This window comes from Cygnus olor, chromosome 9 (assembly GCF_009769625.2).
Source record: "Cygnus olor isolate bCygOlo1 chromosome 9, bCygOlo1.pri.v2, whole genome shotgun sequence".
Classification (NCBI taxonomy): domain Eukaryota; kingdom Metazoa; phylum Chordata; class Aves; order Anseriformes; family Anatidae; genus Cygnus; species Cygnus olor.
In genome coordinates, this window is record NC_049177.1 from 5146823 (window position 1) to 5168090 (window position 21268).

A 21268-nucleotide genomic window follows, 5' to 3' on the forward strand; every position below is an offset into this window, starting at 1 on the left:
GAAGCTATGTGGTGACAAATGGCCTACACCAGAAACCAGGTAGCCCAGTGAGTCGCCCCACTCCTGCTTATGAAACAGCGAGTGGTGGGGAAGCCAGGAGCATAGTCCAGAATGTTCTACACACTTACATAAGGGCCACAGACGGTCTAGGTGATGTTACACCTAGAAATCTGGTCTGTGATGGCTGATTCATAAACCAGTGTGGGCTGCTTGCCGGAAGGGTGATGGATCTGAGACCTAGCTTATTTTTACAGGTAAGTCTACGTGTGGCTAATTAGCTTGTGTGCCTCAGTGGCTTTCAGGGTAGACTGCCCACGGGCTGTGCAGATATACCTTGTGAGATCTTAACTGACAGCATCTTTTCTAATTGATGGTATCCAGCAGTTGCAGCTGCTTCAGGGTATACAACTATGAGCAATAATCTGTCTGCTTTTTTACAAAATGTGTGTAGCCTCCCTTATCTCAACCTTTCTTTTCTGCAGTGATCCACCTCATGGAAAAAATCTAGCACAGCAATCTAGAAGATGCTCTAAATCTGCAGAGGGGCAGTGCTGATGCATGCTGGCTTCAGGTGCTCCTGCTGTGGCTGGCTGCCCTTCATTCAGATTTGTTATGTGTAATCACTATTAATACCAATACTTATTAACCTACATGCTGCAACTATTACTGTGTCTGCATCTGTGAAGTCTTGCCTCTTCCTTTCTTGGAAGCAATAAGAGCCATCCAAGAATTGGAAAACTTAAAACATGAGCTGAGAATGATGTGAAGGAATCACTTGTTGGTAGAAAACAGTTTTATAGCTGAAATGTTCCACTAATCCAAAACCGATCTGTTTGATACTCTGTCCTGAGAACAGATTTCAAAGTGGTTTTGAAATACTGATCTTGCACTGAAATTCTGATCTAGTGTTAATGTTAAGAGATGTTTTGTACATATGTGAGTACATGAAAACTTGCTGGGAGGGCTGTGGTGTTTTTTGTTGTTGTTGTTTTCTTTTTTTTGTACACAGAGCTTGTATTTTTCAAATTAAAAGCTTAAAGTTCTGTTGATAATTAGGGCAATACAGCATCCCAATATACAATAAATACAAGCACCTTCCGACAGTGCATCAAGGAACGCTGCTGACTTGTCAGTGAATTAAATATAAACGCAATACAAGCCAGACCAAATAGTGGCTGGCACTTAGATCAAATGGATAGACGTTTTTCCCTTTCTCATTAAATCTGGCACAATAAGGATAGTGATTAATAGCTGTTAAAAGCACAAAAGCTTGGAAGCATTAGTCAGCTTGTTTCTCAGGAGGCTGTAGTAAAGAGGAAACTGGGGTTTGGGATTCCTGCATCCTGTCTGCTAAACCATGGAAGTCTGTGCCAAGGGCTCTTTTCTTCTCCAGGAGCTCTGAGCTGATGGCAGATGTGCCCAGCGCACATCTTCTCTCTCTCTCTTCTCAGACACATTTTAAATATGATGCTATTATTTCTGATGCACCGTTATTAAATGTACAAAATATCAAATGTGCCTAATTAAAACATTTGTAGGTCTGGTTTAGTAACCGTCGTGCTAGATGGAGGAAACAGGCAGGAGCCAACCAACTGATGGCTTTCAACCATCTGATCCCAGGAGGATTTCCACCCAGTGCCATGCCAACTTTGCCGACATACCAGCTCTCCGAGCCATCCTACCAGCCCACCTCCATACCGCAAGGTACAGTAGCAAACAGGTACTTGGTTAACATAGTGTTATTCGGGGTTTCCTGTCTTCATCTACTGCAGAAACATTTTCTTGGCAAATACAGAAAAAAGGGTGTTGGCTACGTTAGGGTCTGAATCAGTGATGACCTTGTGAGCCTGCCTATTTTAAACACGTAAGGATTAGTGTTTGTTTTGCTGCAAGAAAGAGATGGTCACACATGAAGGGTGCTAGTTATAGGGAAATAATAGCCTCATGCACAGCAGAGGAGCGCTGCTGGTACTGTGATGTGCACGTTTCCCTACCTTTGTGCTGCATTGGCCTCCTTTGCTGAGAGAGTCATGTCCTGTCCTCTTCATTGCTTTTGATGGTGGTGCACTGGAAACATCTGTAAGTACTCTGAGTAGTTACCTGATGTTGGAAATAAACAGCTCTTCAGACCATCATTTTGCATCATATAGTAGCAAGTCTTAGTATGGTAAAAAAAATCTTTCTTAACCTTACCAGAAATGCTTTGAATTCTGACGGATTAGAGAAGGGGAAAACAGAGCTTTAAATCTAGGTTATACTAGATCCTACTCTTAAGGAAAAACCTTACAGGTGAGATTGTATAAGACAAATTACTGTTACTGCACTCTCTTTGCTGCCTCCATGAGGCATTGTATGCTAACTGTTGATAGATGTTGTTGCCAGGTTATGTTCTAATTAGGGGAATTTTGTAAAGCCCCGGACTTCTCCCATCCATTGCTAGTTTCAGTATAAATCATGGCAGAATTTCTGTGCTGTGATGAGGAAGGGAAAAAGCCTGTCTTCCAAACAAACAAAGCTTTGCCTTTGTGTATATGTATATACATTTTACTTGCTTATATATAACTATATAAACCATATAAAATATATTTATTTTTATATATTATATATAATTTTGTGATGTCAGTTGTAAACAACGTGCCTGCTAAGAATTGTCTGAAAAATGCCTGTGTCTGTTGTTATGGTTTTTACAGTCTATTTAATAATGGTGATTTCATGGAATTTTTGTGTCATTTAACTGGCCAGCTAAATATCCAACAACGTTGAGGGCTTACCATTCTATTCAACCAGTACTTACGTGAAGGTTCTGGTGAAATTATATCAAGTCGAGCTTCACATAATGAACTTATTATGCCAGGAAAAAAAGGAGGAAAACGATCAACATGTTTCTTTTGCTTCCAGCCGTGTCTGATCCAAGCAGTACAGTCCATAGACCTCAGCCTCTTCCTCCAAGCACTGTACACCAAAGCAGCCTCCCTTCGAATCCAGAGAGCAGCACTGCCTATTGCCTACCCAGCACCAGGCATGGATTTTCCAGCTATACAGACAGCTTTGTGCCTCCGTCCGGGCCCTCAAATCCCATGAACCCTGCCATTGGCAATGGCCTTTCACCTCAGGTCAGTCCTGTGTTTTCAGACAGAGGATTTGCTGTATACCAGAACCAAAGAGTCTATTCCCTCAGGCCACAGTATAATGAATTGCCAAATTTAAACCATAATGTATTCTTTATACAAGCCACATGATTTCAGTTTGCTAGTTTCCTTCTTTTTATTTTTTTCTTCCTACTGACTGAATCAAGAGTCATAGCTTATATTTAATTTCAAGTGATTTATAATGTAATCATGCAGGCTTTGTGTTTACATTCAGTTGTCAAGCATTGGTAATGTACTGCTATTTTCCTGAAGATCCATGGCTAGGTACAGAAAGTAGATCTTGTAGTTTTTGTGTGAATAAAATTTCTTTAAAATAACCTCACAGAGGTTTTACCAAACGGTGCAGGAAATCACAGGCAGGTTGTACTAGGGGAGTTCCACGGGCTGAACAATACACATTGAGATGAGCTGTAATCGAGTTATAAATACATAAATTAGGAGTATTACTGCTCTTTGGCAATATATAAATGCATGAATACCATAATTGTTTTTCTAATTTGCATGAGCTCTTTTTAGGAAATCATGTTAATAAATTGCCCTGATAATTGAGTGTCAAAAGGTTGGTTAAATTTTCCTACATGTGGCATCTGTCTGAAGCTGATGTTATTAGTTAAACTTGAATAGATGGCAGTTTATTTTATTAGCAAAAGCTTTGCCCAGGTGCTCAGAAAGAGATGTCCAGTAAATTCTGAGAAGTTGCAAAGAGGATGCAATCTATAATTACAATCAGGAATCTCTTCAGGGCTGAAAGTGAGAGTTTTAACGGCTTTATCTTCTTTCTACTCTTTTTTCCTCTCAGTGGTTAGAAAAACAGAGAGAAGCTCAGAATGACACAAATGAAAAGTGAAAAGACAATTATACTCAATTACACACTAATCACTGACTATCACCACTGCCTAAGCAGGGAGAGGGCATTCTAATAGGCAGAAAATGAGATTTTAATGGCACAAAGGGTGGCCAAAATAACGACTCGTATATCTTTGCCTCCTTCGTTTTCTTCAACTTGTGGTTTGCATCTCGGGAGTACAGTTCCTGGTTCCTGTGCAACGGTGATAACTCTGTGCAGCTGAAAAGTTCAAAGGCACTGGAGTTGAAAAGAATGAATAACAAAGGCAATGAAATAAACATTTTTGCCCAAAGGCAAAAGTTCATAAACCCTTTTTTGTAACAGTAAATGTAATTAAGTTTCACAGATTCCTATAGCATAGAGTGGGGTACAAAACTTTATGGCTTGAAACCTCAGGAAAAAAATACCAACAGAAAAACAAATGGATGTACTTCCAACAAGACTTGAATGGATTTTATTCTAAAGAATTCTGATTTATAAATGCAATCTCCAACAAAAGCCAAGACATTATACTAGTTGTTTCAATTTTTTTTTTTTAATGGACGGTTTCGTAGTGTGCAAGGCTTCCACAATTTTGACTTAAATATATTTCTGGGATTCAGTGTTAATCCATCAAAAGTAGTTGTTAGTGTCAGTTTAAATGTATGTTGGTTCTGGCTATGGAAAATGTGATCTTTTTTTCTTTCACAAAGCTTTTATTGTCTGTGACATAGAAGTTGAGCGCAACAGTAAAGAAATCTTGTGATGTCTGGGAAAGTGGGACAAAAAAGTGAGGCCGGGTTTCCTCCCCTCACCCCCCCCCCCCCCCCCCCCGAGTCTTGCTGATTTGAGGTTTGATATAATCAAAAAGAGATCCCAGAGCAGATTAGACTTCTTTAATCAGTTGCTGGGCTTCTTTACACCCAGCCCTGTCTTTAAGCTATGAAACTTCTTTGTTGTTGTTGTGTGTTGTTTTTTTTTTAGTTATTATTTTTTAAAAATATTCTTAGGCATTTGAAACGTTTTTCTTCCCCAGTGTTTAAAGCTGCTGGCCTTATCCTGCACCTTTACCAATAAGTGTAGGAGGAAGCTGATCCCTCAAAAACTAATGTCATGTTCATCACTGAAAGTACACAAGAGATTAGTTATATCCGTTTAGATGTTGAACAGCTTTTTGACAACTGAATGATGAGCCTGACTGGCTGATAAAGATCTTTCCATCACCCAACAGAGCAAACAAACTAAAAAAACCACCCTGAAATACTCATGCAGTGTTACCAACAGCTCCTCTGAAACAGTTTTGGGGCCTAAACAAAGACTGAGATGCCTTGGTGTTAAATGACATTCCTAGGCTTTGTGCTTCTGCAACTATTTCTGCCCTCTTCCTTGGGTGAACTATGTACACAATGTGAAACAAACTGTGGGACTCTAGAGAAACAATTGTGCTTTATGCCTGAACGACGAGCCTAAAACATTGGTGTCACATATGTGCTGAGCTTCTGGGTATGAAATGCTGCTTCACTTGGGGGTTTGGTCCCAGAAGGTCAGGCTTCTTCGGGACCCTGCATGCAGCAGGTGTCCAGGTGCTGACCAAGATGGGAGGCCAGTGTAGCCAGAAAGTCTAAACCAGTTCTGTGCTGGGGATCTTATTAAGAGAAAAACAGGAATTCTCTTGCTGAGTGGCCATGTTGCAGTGCCCTGTGTGTGTGTGTGGAATTTAGATGAGAGGGAAAGAGAGTCTTTTTACTAGCTGGTGGATTTTTGACCACAATAAATCTGGGTGTGTGAGCAATTAGCATAATGTTTCCACCCATCGATGTCTCTCTCAGACGAGCACGGGATATACTGTGTTTAAAGCTGAATTTACGGTGATCTGGGGCTTTGTCTGAAGCCCAAATAGTCTTTTGCAATTAAAAAAATCCTCAGAATATGCAGACCAAAATCTAATATTCACAGGATCATAGTCTTGCCAGACACAAAACTCCTCTTCCTCTTTGACTTCAGTTTATTCTAAATGAGGGTCTGACATGCGCTGGGGAATGCTATATTTACTGTTCAGGATGTTTTCTTTCTATCTTTGTTCTTGGGGCTGATGGACAAATGTGCTGTTTAAGGAAAGCACTGGGTGAAGCACAGAGGAAAAGGGGAAATGACTAGGGTGCTGTAACTTTATTTTTATCATGTTAGCCATGAACTTGGAAGGCAGAGGACTGTCTCGGTCAGTTTTAGTAAGCAGAATTCTCCTTAAGGTACCTGTTTTGCTGGCTGATAGGTTGTTGGGAAATACAATGTTCTTGTTTATATGAATGATAGAATAGGAAGAGTCGCATCTTGTTAACATTCAGCCCTTTTTAACATCAAGACAAGATCTGCAGATCCCCTCCAGATGACGGATGATCCTCCTTGTTCATCTGGTTTGCTCATTACTACCTGGCTGTGGTGAGAACCCCTGTCTCTCAGACCTGCAGAGGGTTGCCTTTTGCAGGAATGAGACAGTGATGGATGTCTCGGGGAGCTGATATCCAGGAGCGTCCTTGTTTGTATTTGATGAAAAAGCAACCAAACCACAAGCACTCCATCTCAGCCAGAGCTCTTTAAGTATAACGTCAGAACGGAGATTATTAGTGTGTAATATATGTAAATTGCATATTTTTTGTGTTTTCTATGCCTATTATGCAGCTTCTTGGCTTTCATGCATACATTTATGGGAATATTGTATTTCCTTTTCAAATTAGGCTTCAGTTGCACAGTGCATTTTTTTTAACAAAAATTTGTTAACTCAAAATTGTTAGGGAATAGCATATCTCTCCGTTAATGTGTGTGTGCAGGACTTAAGCGTGCCTCTGAACTGCTATGTCACTTCGTGATCGTGGCATTAGCAATCACCCCCAGTTCTTTGGCTGTAAAGCAGAAGACGGGCTACCAGAACATTGGTCTTGCGAGTGCTGCAGGTGTATGGTCCTCCTAGAGAGCAGATTGTTTTTAAGACAGGATTTCAATATTTTGAACTGCTTCATTTAAGATAAGGAAAAAGTCTTTTCCGGTGTACACGGACATCCCTTGACCTTGTCATGTGCTTTTTATTAACGTCAAAGTAGCACAGTTTGTCCTACACTGTGCGGTTCAGACAGTTTGCAGGTTTTGAAGGGTGCTATTTCAGGCTGCTCTTGGGTTCAGATTGAGCAGCAATACTGTACACACCTTGCTGCCAGTGAGGACACTTGCTTCCTGTATGTAACCTATAGGATAGCCACTTGCTTCCTGCATTTAACCTATAGGATGCCCGGGCTTAAATACTGCTTCATTGTTATTTTTTTTCATGAAAAAAGAATGAATGCATGCAACCTGTATCCTGCTGGACATCAGGCTGTTGTTTTTTTTCCTCCTTGCCCTCTAGAAAACTTCTGAGTCCTTTTTCCTCTCCCTTATTGTCTTCCTCCCTGACTGAGTCAAACTAGTAGCTTTAGAGGTTGTATTTTCAAAATTGGAAGTGGACTGCATGTTGAATGCTTGCACAGAGTACCATAACAGTCTTGAAAATACTTTGCAGTTGTCATGTAATTACCTGGAGCTCAGGAACAATCTTGATAAGAAAATTCCAAACTTTTTTTGTGAACAGTAGTAAAAATACCAGCTGTTTCAAGGTTTCTTTCTTCTACTGTCAAAACATTTCACTGCCTGAGTTTAAGAATTAACCTGTAACTCTTCTTGGTGAGATAGCTCTTAAGTAATTGGCTTCTCTTAAGTCTTTGAGAGCACTTGGTTTTCATTAAGCTGAAGTATGGATCTGATGGCAGCTGTCAAATCAGTTAAATATGTTCATATTGTCTTGGAAACTCTGTTTTTAAGGGAACACTAGAACCAGTGGCTAAAACCTTGCATTTCCTCATTAACAGAGACAGGAAGAAAAAATGCAACTATTAATTTCTTATTATGTTCCTTCCAGTACCTTCTAATTAGTATCCAACTGGTTGTCCATAGAAAACATTTCATTTGAATCTAAGTCCCACACCAGTCAGAAGCTCATGACGTTTGTAACTGAGGTCTTGACTTTGAGAGTTCTTCACTCAATGGCCAAGAACATGAGACAGAGGTCAGGGATTTCTTTGTAAGGAAGAAAGTTAATTCACATGATATGATCTTAATGAGCTCATTTTCTTTCTTTCCTTTTTTTTTTTTTTTAATTTTAAATAAAAAATAAAAAAAAGAGGGGAGAATGGGGTACAAAAGTTAATTGATTATTTCTGTTTCTGGAGTGTGATACAAATACATGGGATACAATAGTTTCATAATTGTTACCTTGCAAACATAATAACATGGTTTTGTAAATTATCATGATTATTAATACATAATATCATAATTATATAGTATATAACAGGTATCAATATGGTATATATTATATCTTTATATATAGATTATATAATATGTAAATATAATATATACATTAACGTATTTATTATATATGTAATCTCTCTAGTATAACTACAACAATAAACTAGTGACCTTACATTTTCAATGTCCACCTTAACTTATCTCCCTTGTCCTCTTTCCACCTTGACCCTCACCCTGCCCCTCACCCTGCCAGAAATTTTTCTGGGGCAGGATTCAGCCTCCAAAAACAGGTCTGCTCTTACAGCTCAGAAATCTTATATGGAAATATTAAAAAAAGCTCTGGGCTTTGCTGGAAATTCTAGCCAATTGTACTGTAATTTCATAAGAACAAATATTTGAAATATTTAAACTATAGTTCACTTGAATACAAAAATGTAAGAGTAAAATAACAAAATATGTATAAAACATAAGTGTTGTGACTTTTTTTTAAAATCCATTTTTATCATGTTACAGCCCTCAAACAATAGTATAGCAAATTTTTAATTGTTTGAATTTCTCCTTCTTAAGTCATTTCATTTTGGCATTATGAGAAGATACCACTTATCCAGAAGCCTTGACTGCTGTTAAATTTATATATTTTGAAATAGTCTATGGTTTTGAATGCTAGATGGATCCCTGTTGCTAGGTCTGGATGCTGTTTCATGACAAAAATTGTTCGGATGAAAATTTATTTCAAAAACGAAACCTGAGCTTTCTCCAACCCAACAACTCCCAATTTTTCTAATTTATTTTTATTTATGTGAGAGTTTAAAACACAAACAATTTTTTTACCATGATGTACAATTGCTGATATGTCATATTTTTAAATTTGTGAACAAGTATTTGTGGTAATTTCATGTATGACTTTAAAAAATAAATTAATTAACAGACATCACAAGAAACAGAAAAATCAGCATGTAGTATGTGATATTGAAAGTTTTAGAATTCCCACAAAACTGATTTATCTGTTTTCATAATAATTTGTATCAATTAGAATATACATAGGATGAATATTCAACTGCACTGCAGCCCTTAAAAATACTTTTTTGCTTTTGCTACACATAGATGTTAAATTTAAACCACTTAAGTGAAATTATGAGTCAGCTCTTCATATAGTATATGACTGGCATGCACCGAACTTTTAATTTTTTAATGAATTTACAAAATGGAAATATCAACAGGAATCTAAATACTTGCATATTTATTCAATTAACGGCCGGTACGTGAATGAGGGTTTTGTCATGAATAATCACAGATGGCATACTTAAGTAACTACTTATGCTCTATGTTTTAGATCTCCAAAGGAAGAGACTAAGAATACCACAGTGTGATTCAGTGAAAAGCATATATTGTGGCAGAATCAGAAAGAGCAAAATTTCATCCATAGCAAAGTTATTCTAGAAAGTGATGCCTCTGTCTGTAAATGCACAGGACTCAATTTGCTTCAAAATTTCCTACGTCTCAAGAGAGAACTGCTTTAATTTTTTCATTGATTTTTGCCAGGATATCAGTAGCAGTCACAATTTTATAAATTGATTTGGTTTTATAAAAGGAAGACTGAATGCTGAGTCAGAATGCAAAGAGGCTTACCCTGGTCCAGTTGGCAAAATAGGTGCACGTTTGTCCCCGGCGATGATTAGCCTGGTATTAGAGTCCCTGGCACAGACATTATTGAAAGCCTTATGAATAAGCCCTTCCTTACAGGCTGGATTACTTCAGTGGTACTTGTCCACCATATTTTTCCACATTTATAGATGACATTTCTTTTAACTAATTGGCTAGGATTTTGTGGCAACTTACTGTTGGTAGATCCAACCATGCAGGTGTAGCTCATGCAATAGCTGATAAAGGCCAAATGTTGAGTTCAGCGAGAATCTTCCTGTAAAAGCCTCACAGATCACATCACCAGGCCTTCTGCCAGCAACAAAATTGATTAGTGTTTTAAAAAAAAAAAAAAAAAGGTTGTTTGTTGTTTGACTTTCAGAGAGAACAATACCATGTACCCCAGTTGTGAAGGGGAGGTGTGTGAGAGTCCAGCTGTCTCTAGCTTTTTCATGATGGTTGGAATCCTCCTTTTGTGTTTTGGGTTGAGAAGAAGGTGGGAGAAGAGTTCATGGGGAAAGGGCAACATAACCCCAAATTTAGGCTTGCTATGAACTGTTGTAAGTAATATTGCCATATTTAAGCATTTAAACTCACAAGCCAATACCTACAATACCCGAGACTGCCTAACAGTTTTGAGATGCTTAATATATATATATTTAAAACATAAATATTTAAATACATTTTATATATTATATATAAATAGTATATTAAAAAAAGGAGTATATGTTCATCTTTGGGCCTTCTGTTTTGCCTTTTCAGTCTTCTTGATATTTTTGAAGCTTTTCCATTTCTAATTCTAGAGAATTCCTTTCTCTTTTAATTATTTTGATAGCGTTACCTAGTCCTGTGATTCCATGATCCAGTGACTGAAAAAAGGCACTGTGATCTAGTGGCAGACTGTGGTAATGTTGTGGACATCAGTGATCTCCTGTAGATAAAAATACAATTCTTGAAGGATCAAGTTATCCTCTCAGTTGTCCTAACTGTACACCGCTGCACCTTCTCTAATTTCAGTGTAGCTACCACTGATGTCTAGTGGTGTGAAATCACTGAGAGGCCTCATTTGATTAGATTTGATTATGCAGAAGGTCAGGCTGTTGGATGTTCAAAGTCAGTGTATTTGCTCCAATTTACATTAACCAGCTATTTGGTTCCCAGTGCTTGCCATTGGGGGGAAAAAAAATAAATCTCTTGGGTCTCTTCATATATAAAAGCAGAAATATTCATATTTAAGAAATAGCAACGTAGTTCTAGGACCTTATAGGTATAGGTCCATGTAGCTAATTAATCTAATTTAATCTTCTAAAATCTGTCATTCTAGTGCATTAGGAGAATTACTTTTGTGTTTTACAGTGCAATATTTTGTTTTTGAGAGACTTTTCTACAGTGAAAAGAGTTAACAGCAGGTAATGCCATTCATCTCAGAAGGAGTTTGAAATTTTCACTGTTTGTGATGAATGAGGGTATCTGACCCACATCTGTTTTACATTAGAATGGAACATTGCCCTGACATCGTTAGGAGCATTTGTCAAGATTCCCTGGACAGAGCTTCTGTAAATTACATGCTGCAAATGTGTCAGGGTCAGATAAGAGGATATCATTAACTCCACTAAAGTTTACTCATGATTCTGTCAGTTCAACTTAATACGTTAACTGCCAACAATTTTCCTTGAGCTGTTTCATTAAATCTTTCATTCACAGGAGGGGGAAAAATGTATCACTGTACCCAAAAAAATATTGCACATGTTCTTTTCTCATAAATCATATTAATTGCAGACATGGTCACAAAGCATATTAAATGCAGGCATGCGTAAATGAATTAAAACATATGAGAATTTTATTGTGCCTATGGTAGGTCCTACATCCTAAAATACAAACCACATTAACAGGCATAATGTTTCATTTAAATGGAATAAGCCTTTTCTCAGTTTAATGGACTTTATTTTGTTGATAATAGAAGTATTTTCTAATAGCTGATAATGGACCAGATGTTGCGTACATGGTTTTCAAGGCTTTCATCATTCATTTTTTCTTCCTCTTTCTGGATCATAACCTCATCTAGTGATGCTATGTTGACCCCACAGCTAAAGATTTATTCTAACGAATATTTTGGATTGTTTGGGATGTGCTCTCTGACAACATTTCTGCAGAGTTTGATAGTTGCAGTTCACTGTGTTCTTTTTGATATTTCTAAATGCACCTTCGTTTTCTAATAGAATATAATTATTTTATTAATTGTATATAGTGTCTTTTATTGTATAAACCCAAAGGCTATACACCAACATTTCTAAACCTTACAGCCTGATTTTTTTTTATTTTTTATTTTTTATTTATAGGAGTTATTTTCTAAAATAAATTGAATAGCTACAGCAGCATTTAGTTCTAGGTGTTAGATCAGCCTTTCGTTTTTCTTCTTTTAACTTCTTTGGGATCCAGTTCAGTGTGGGTGACAATTACCACTTCAGTTTTCCCAAATTAATTCAGAGGGAAGTACATATTTTCCAGTAATTTGGCTGGCATGTGGACTGAGTAAATGTTTTGTAATAATTAATGAAGACTCAAATCTATTTACTTATTTAGAACTGTACTGTTTCATTCTAGTAGAGGATCTGAGCTGCAAAACCCAGATCTTCATGTCTCTTGTATGCTACTAAGCTGAGGGTGCTGAGTATCTCGCAGACGTGGCCCATTAATGGCTATCTAACTGATTAGGTGAAAGTCAGCCATGCCCTTCCTGTAACTCCGTGTATGGGTGATAAGGTCATGGCACATACCATGCAAAAGACTTCTGCCCTGAGGCTACTTCCCTTATAGCTTTCAAAACAGACATAACCAAAAATCTAATTATTTAGATACTAATCAACTGCAGGATGATTCCTAAGGCTTCTGAAGAAGATATTTCTGAGAAGATCGTTGCTTCAGTTTTCTCCATCTGAAAGACAGGGAACTGTGTCAGTTCTGCTCCAAAGTGTCTATTAGGTGCATATGCTCTTAATAAAAGATACCTAAAGACTTGTATTATTATCTGAATAATTTTTTAAAATTTAGATCTCCTCAAGTGCTAATTCTAATTTGTCAGAGAAAACAAATCCCTCTCCAAATATAGATGCTACCAAACTTTGAGTGTGTTTTGAGACCAGGTCTGGATCCACATTTAGATTTCAAGGGTAATCTCTAATTCTAAAATAAATTCCAGTCCCAAAGATTTTAGGCTCATTGTTTTTGCTGTCAAAGTCCCAATGATATTATCTTGGGCTCTATTCTATTGGAAATATTAAACAGAAAAAGAGTTTAGTTACTTGAAGTATGGTAGTTGGTAAAATAGCTGTTTGCCTAACTTAGCTATCTGTCATAAACCTCGTGGTAGAGATGGTGTGTGATGAGAGAGCTCGCATGCAGAGAAGGCTGGCATCAGGACTCCAGCGGGGCTGTGAGGCGACACAAGCCCGGGTTGTTCTCCCTGCTCTTGAATTTGGAACGGAACGTGGTAAAATCCTGTAAACATTGGGATCACATAGGTGCTGTACAGGAATGGAAAGGGTTGTGCACTCATTTCAGATTCCTGATAAACCATGAGTGTATTCAACTGTAGTCAAAACCATGATACTTGTGCCAATGTAAATATTTTTCAAATCAGTAATTTTTAGAGTGTTTAAGTTATGTTATATATTTGTGCGGATTTTTCTATTCTTTTAAGTCTGTAACCTCTAATTTTAAAGGATGAAGATTAATATAATCTGTGTTCATTTGGGTTATAATATATTTAATATTATATCCTGCTGATGCAATGTCAGTTCATTAAACATGCTAGATTTTCAGGATCATATTATTTTCCAAAAATACAAGAAAAATATTTGTAGTTCCTAAAATAGCAAAACTTCCTAAAGCAATCTTTAAAAAATTCAATACTTTTCAGGATCCAGTTTTGAGGAGAAAAAGTTGAGAGGTCAGTTGTTTCAGTTTTTAGAGTTGTTTGGGACAAAATACCATTCAGACTGTCATTCTAGTAAGATGATTTTTTAATCTATAGCAGTTACAAGGACTTTTTAAATTGCTTTATATTAATCTCAGATTCTTTTAATAGGATTTATTCATTGAAAAGGTGATTTGAATTAAATATAAAATACCTTATAATCTGAATCTAAGTTCTTCATTTGTTTTTTTAACTTAAGTGAAAGGATTTCAGTATCTAAATGAAATCTGTGGATATACTTTATTTTTTGGATGAATATTACAATTTGTGAAACTTTCAGAAAATACCTTGAGTTAGACTCACATTTTCTGATGAGTGGAACTTAAGTGAAAACTCTGTTGCTATAAGTAGAATTGAACTTTTCTGAGCATTTTTTTTGTCTCAGTGAGATGTCTTGAGTATATCTGATGCAGAAATGTTTTATGTTTTTGATGCAGGCAGCTGGGTGTCACTTTTTGAAGTACTCTGCTTATGCCTCTTGTTCTTTTCCTTATCAGACAGGTCATACAAGACCTGGATTTGTCTTCCTTCCTACTTAAGTTATGAACCCTTGGGCTTGTTTCACTTATTTATTAAAAACAAACAGAATTCAGAGTTTGCAGACCTGGGACGATGAGCTCCTTACAACAATAATCCCTCTTCTTTTGTGATGTAAAATAAATACAGTTCAAGAAGGGGCACCAGAACTTTAGGAACCAGACATGTTCATATTACCATGGATTTATTCTTTACAAAATAAACTGCAGTATTAATAATTTTTGTAGGTTATGTTAAGAAGTGCAGTAAAGCAAAATGCTTATCAAAAAGCATATATCAGGTATTTGTAATGCCTTTTTTGGAGGAAGAACAACCTGAAAATTATCAAAATATGCTGTTTTGGCAGAAGCTGTACATGATCCCTCAGTTTTAACCTGCGGACTGTTTCTTGGACTTTGAAGTGCATTTTATTCCAACTGAAGCAAGCTATTCTCTCAATAGTGCTTATTTTCAAAATGTTTCGTAGAGTTGTGCTGGGAGTGGAAACACAAATCCTGTAGTGTGAGTTCATCTTTGTAAATCAAGAATTTACAAGGGAGTAGCTTCCCTCACTCCTGTTCAAAAGCACAGGTGCTTTTGAATTTTTTTGTGGTCTCCTACTGGAAATCACAGCCTAGAGGGCTGGGCTTTTGTAGAGACAATTATACAATTTCCTGAAATCTTTTGTCAACTAATCTCAACACGGTTGTTGATTTTGTAACTGTTTGTGTATGGGCAGCTTTATTAGGGAGTCAAAGTTGACTTGAAGCCAGTCTGGAAAGCCATACCCTTTCTGTTGTCCTCTCTAACTCAGATTATTAAATTGAGAAGTGGTATTATGACCAGCGTTTTTTCACATTCATTTCTTCAGACCAGCACACTGTGCACCCAGCAGCAGGAGTTAGGGCTGCTCTGCCTGTTCCCCACATACTCATGTTCTTCTTTGTGCTGGGATTCTTTATTACTTCTGTCAATGGTGTTGCTGTGATCCACTCCAAATTAATTTCATTTTAGTGACTGCTGATCTTAAGAAAAAAAAAAGTGTAAACTTTTTCATAGCTTTTCTGTGTTGGTAGACCATGAAGAGCAACATGGCTAAAGAGCCACTACCTGTTTCTTATTCTCTTATAATTGAGTCCTCAAGGAATAAACATCTGCAGGGGCATAGGATCAGGCACTCAAAAATCATAATAGGTTTTGAAATTACTTTTCCTTCTGAGCCTTGGTATTGCTTTTTATGGGTTGCTAAACATCAGTTTTTATTTTTGATGGATTACGTATCATCTTCTTCTCTTTGTATTAAAGCATAGATTGAATACCAAGTCCACCTATTTTAGGAAATCTAATGTCAGGCTTGAGGGCTCCTGTGGCTCTATATGCAATACAGTTTCCCATGTATTTTAACTCTATTATTCTATTTTTAATTTTAGGTAATGGGACTCTTGACTAACCATGGTGGTGTGCCCCACCAGCCTCAAACTGATTATGCCCTGTCCCCTTTGACTGGGGGCTTGGAGCCCACCACCACGGTCTCAGCCAGCTGCAGTCAGCGGCTAGAGCACATGAAGAGTTTAGACAGCCTGCCTACATCCCAGTCCTACTGCCCACCGACCTACAGCACCACAGGTTACAGCATGGACCCTGTCACAGGCTACCAGTATGGACAATATGGACAAAGTGAGTACTGGGACATTTGCACAGTGAAGTGCACCAGCTGTTTATCAATGGTCTGTATTTTCTGTCTGGAACAAAGAAAATCATGAGAATAGATCCTCATGGCTGACTGCTACTTCCCTCCAAAGCTGAGCAGAGAGCACTGGTGAGATAGCTGATTGTTCAAGCAAGATTTCTGCTGCATAATTATTTTCTTAAGTGATGTCAACAACATCTTGATGTTATTAATTGTTGAGACATGAAACCTGATTGCCATTAGGTAAAACATAAGGGTTGTCCAAAATGAAATAACCACTGGCATTCCACTATTAGAAACACATGTTCTTAATGAGGTCAGCTCAAGAATCATTACAGTATATAATCCTAGATACATAGAGTTTTGTCAAACTTGTCCTAGGAATAAAAATATTAGTCCCTTTCCTTTGATATATCAGTATTAAATATGACAATGTCGACCTGTAGTTGGCATGGCCCCCATGCTGTGAGGTTGTCACAGCATGACTTAAAAAGCTTCTTTTGTTTTTTTTGCAGGTGCCTTTCATTATCTGAAGCCAGATATTGCATAAATGAACTGTCCACTTCAAGTTAAAGCTGGTGTTGTTTTCCGGTCTCACTCCAGTGCTTGGATACCAGGGATCTTCTCAACACACTGCAGTCTAAACTGGGGCAATCCCAATGAGAGGAGCAGGCTTGTTATGTTCTCTCCAGTCATAGCTTTTAGTAGACTTTTGAAGGCTGGACAAAGCTATACAGAAGACAAAGGCCAAAAGCAATAATGAATAAATAAATGCGACATGGTTCATTATGAATGGGTATACAAAACAGAGCAGTATTTAATATCGCTGCCTGGCAAAACATTCCGTTTTTTGTTTTTGAAATGAATGTGCTTTGATTGGGACAAATGGAACATTTTGAAATTTAGCAGTTGATCTCTGCATACTCTGACTCATCTGACATCCAGTGCTGACTTTAGTCTAAATTTAAAGCTGCCCAGTTTCTGAAGCATGGGCAGCAGAACCTCTTTCATTTTACACACTGGAAATTGTCATCAAGAGGAAATATCAGAGTCCATAGGAAGCTAGGATAAGTGCAGAAGACTTCCAGAGCAACCTACTGGTTATCTTACCATGCTTTTGTAATCATGTTGTCAATAAATGTAACTTGCAAGTTTTACTTTACCAAGAGACAAGATCTTGTGTAACATGAAAAACACACTTTACCTTTTTATGTGGAGTTTTCCTAGTCCATTGTACCTTTTCGAACAAACACAGAGGAAGAAAACCAACAACGTGACTGATTTTTCACAACTGCCTAGCAATGTGCAATACTGTGTACCTCACAAAAACTTTGGGATCATCCAAAGTCATATAGATAGAATCAGAACTATATTTTTGCAGGTACTTTTATTTTTGCAGTGCATAATTCCTGATGAAAAAGTACAGAAATGTTGCAGTGTGCTGGACAACTAAAATCCAGCTTGCTAATCATAATTGCAAGGTCATTTTCAGGAAACAATACGAAAAAATGATTACGTTTACATTTTTTAGTGATGTACAGGACATTAACAGAGATGGACCTGTATATGACACATTTGTTTAAATTATACAGTGATATCCAATATAGAAAATAATTATAGGAACCAAGGTTTACAATAAGTTTGCATTGTGACATTTTAGAATGTCAATAAATTTGTGTTTTGTGATGTTGAGAGGAACAGGAAGATGGAAGGCGGTGTTATTTATTTCTCTCTATTCTTGGGACAAAGAGGGAGGCAGAACACAAATACATTCCTTTTAGTGTTAAGGACTATGAAGTAGTGCATTAGACTAGGTTCAGTACAGAGGTTAGTTCACACATTGGTCTTAAGGGTGAGGGAAAAATGAGATATCTTTGTGTTGCAGCCTCTACCAACAACGTGTGTTGTAAAAAATAAATAAAAAACCAACAAGAAAAAAAAACGTCTTTCATGTAAAAAGTTCAGTAAATATTTACTATTTATAATGAATAAACAGTTATGAAGACTTGCAAAGCACTGATGATTTTGTCCTAAAATGTAGTATTGTGCTAAATACATTGATACATTTTAATCTGAATACCATGAAGAAATAAACCATGTTATCTTCAACTTAAAGCTGTATTCCTTATGTAAGTGTCTTCTGCATGCATCCCAGAGCTGCGGTAGCCTTGGGCAGCCTCTGTGCCAGGTGCTGCTCCTACACCACTCAGTGGTCTGGGTTTGTTAACGAGCTATGATCTTTTGAAGTGCTACTGGTACTGTACATCTTCCCAACAACAAAAGCCTCGTGCCTTTGCTGTGCATTTGAAAGACTTAAACCCAGCACAAGGAGGTCAGCCAGGGTGGTTTCACACCATGCCAGAACTTTGTAATCAGTTATGTGCAATTTCTGTGGTGATTTTTTCCCCCTTAAAAGCCTCAATAATTTGTTCACATGGTTAACTTGGCACAAGCAGAATGAACCATGGGGAAAGACCATTCTAAACAAATAGAACATGCTTCAGTGGCACACTGGTGTTTGAAGCTTGGTGGACATGAAATTTCCTCGCTATTTTGTGAGGAAAGTAACCACCTTGAATTTTTCGGAGCCTATTTATGTACTCATTTATTTTATTATTTTTTTAACCTACTGATCTTTTCTGTTGGAAAAGGAAGGAATAAACTTTAGAAAAGAGAACATTAAAAATGCTGAAAAATGAGAAAAGGGGATTTTTTTTTGTTTTATGTTAATCTGATATGCTTTCAATTTTTGTGAAAATTACAATTTAAGTATCTTATTAATACCTATTTCCCTGCTCTAAACAGCTCATTTTTCTGTTGTTATTGTTTTCAGTATTCATCTGTCTTCTCTTGTCTGAGTACTTGAGCATTGACATTTGCAGTGTCCTAGGTTTGTTTGATAAAAAGCTCCAACAAGCCCTTTTTCCCCACTTGCAATACATTTGTCATAAAGCACAGGATAAAAACTAGCTTGCACAGTTTGGAACTGGATGAAGGCTGTGTGATTGTTCCTTCCCCAAAAGGGTGTACCTTTGTTGCAGATATACATGCAGGATCATTGTAACACCACCTTTTCCATCTGTCACCTTCTATTCCAGCAGCTGTAGGGGGTTGGGACAGAGCCGTGATTTCTCCCTCTATCACACAGAGCTGCTGGTGAGGTGCTTTCTGGACCTGAAGCTAGGCAGCAGGCATTTTGGCTGTCTCCATCCTCGGTTTTAAATGTCTCCCAAGATCTTCCTTGCATGAGATACCAGTGCAGAGCTGGTGAGCCTGGAAACAAGACGTGAGAAAATCACCAGTCCTCTTCCAGGCAAGTTGTACAAGCAGAGACCTGGCATGAGCTCTGTCAGAGGAAGTGAGGAACTGGGGGCAGAGGGACTAAGCAGGTTCCTGATTTATGATGTGCCACAGGAATTGCTGACAGAGCTATAAGGATTACTTGGGGTACTGCTGATTCCTTCTTGTTATCACTGTCAAGGCTGAAGAAGTTTTTGGGAGCTACATATGTTTCTGGAATATGAATCCTGAATGCTCAGAAAGTCAAAGGGGAATAAGATTGCTGTGGATATTGCATTTGACATAAATGCCACAGAATAGATTAGAGGAATGTGCTGTAGCAATTGAGTCCAAAACCTACTCACTGATGAGTGCAAAAAAGTTGGATCTTGCGATCCTGCCTCCTCCCCCAACTTATTTTTTTGGGCGGGGTGGTGGTGCATGTTCTATGAGATCGAAATAAATAACAACAGCTGCTTAAACCAACTGTCTTATGTCATAGATTTAGGACTTGGGAACTTTTGAGAGACAAGCTTTGATGAAAAAATATTTATTAACTATGGCACAATCCTGATTTTTAATTTATGTTTTGTTTTTAAATCTTCCTTCTTTCTACTCCCATCAAAATATCCAGTATATGCATTTTGGCATATATTTATATTGGTATATGTTACAATTCCTTTATTTGAGCATGCATAAAATTAAATTAATGAGGGAAAATAATTATTTTTTAATGGATGCCATTTTCCTTCTGTTTTCCCTCGATAACTCAGTGTATCCCATTAAAACATAATCTATGAATAAACTTTCCTCTCCAATAATCACATAGTCTTCTACTCAATATTGCTGCAAAGATCTCGTCTGCCCATATGACAAATGCTGCTGAACTCTTTTCTATAGCTGTTTTGAAAGGCACAAAATGTGCCTCATATTCTCACTGACTAGAGCAGCTGGTTAAACGGGATCTCTGTCCTTACGTTAAAGTCAGTGGAAATTCAAACTTTAAAAATCTGGCAGTCAATCTGTAATGTAGAGTTGCAAACTTAATGAAAAATACAAATTTTCTTAATTTTGGAAACACAAAAATCACCCCCGAATTATCAAAGGCTGCCCATGATTTATAGCAAAGATATATTTACATTTTCTCAAAAGTGTGACAGATTAAAGGATGCATTTTTTTTTTTTTGTTATATATGAATTCTGCAATATATTCTCAAATACAAGAAATGTATTCCTTTTTGTCAGAGTGCGGTCAGTTACTGCTAACATGTAAAGCAAAAGTTTTTTTCTGCATTAGTAGCCATGAAAGTTTTCAATGTTTTCTATCCATAAAGTCTTATGACCTTAATGTCTATGAAGTGGATTACTAAAAGGTATGTCTGTATAAAATAACAAGAAATAAAATTGAGGCAATATCAAAGAGACCATCAGAAATCAGGAACAGCTTGAATTCATAAACCTCTTTGTATTGTTCAGTTGCTCACTTAATAATTGTAAGAATACCTGTATCCTGATTAGAAGATCCCATTTTTAATTTATTTTGGCTTTTCCAATAACATCTAGATGTTGCCTAGAGCCAGACGCAAATAATCTGGAATGACACAAATAACTACACTAAATTGCTAAATTTTTGTTCAATTAATATTAGATATGTATTTCATTTAGATTAAGGATTTGACATTGCAATTCTCATTAGCCACTGCTGAAAAAGTTTTGTGCATCTTTTACTTTATTCTGTACTTATAATTCAGTGCATGTATTTATATGGAGTCATAAGGTTAATGACACGAGTTGATTTGAATCTGTTCCCAATCTTTGTCTATTGTAAAATAATCAAAATTGCAATCTTCTTCTGCAGT

General features: G+C 37.2%; 1 protein-coding gene across 2 annotated transcripts in view; it reads left to right on the plus strand.

The window, feature by feature from the left end:
* PAX3 (paired box 3) overlaps positions 1-18089 on the plus strand; it is a 78022-nt gene extending 59933 nt beyond the window's left edge. For both annotated transcript variants that reach the window (XM_040567324.1, XM_040567325.1), the window contains exons 6-9: positions 1539-1704; positions 2899-3113; positions 15871-16117; positions 16646-18089. In XM_040567324.1, coding sequence (XP_040423258.1) covers positions 1539-1704; positions 2899-3113; positions 15871-16117; positions 16646-16680 — 663 coding nt within the window. In that variant the 3' untranslated portion in view covers positions 16681-18089. The remainder of the gene's footprint in view (positions 1-1538; positions 1705-2898; positions 3114-15870; positions 16118-16645) is intronic.
* The last annotated feature ends 3179 nt before the right edge of the window (positions 18090-21268 follow it).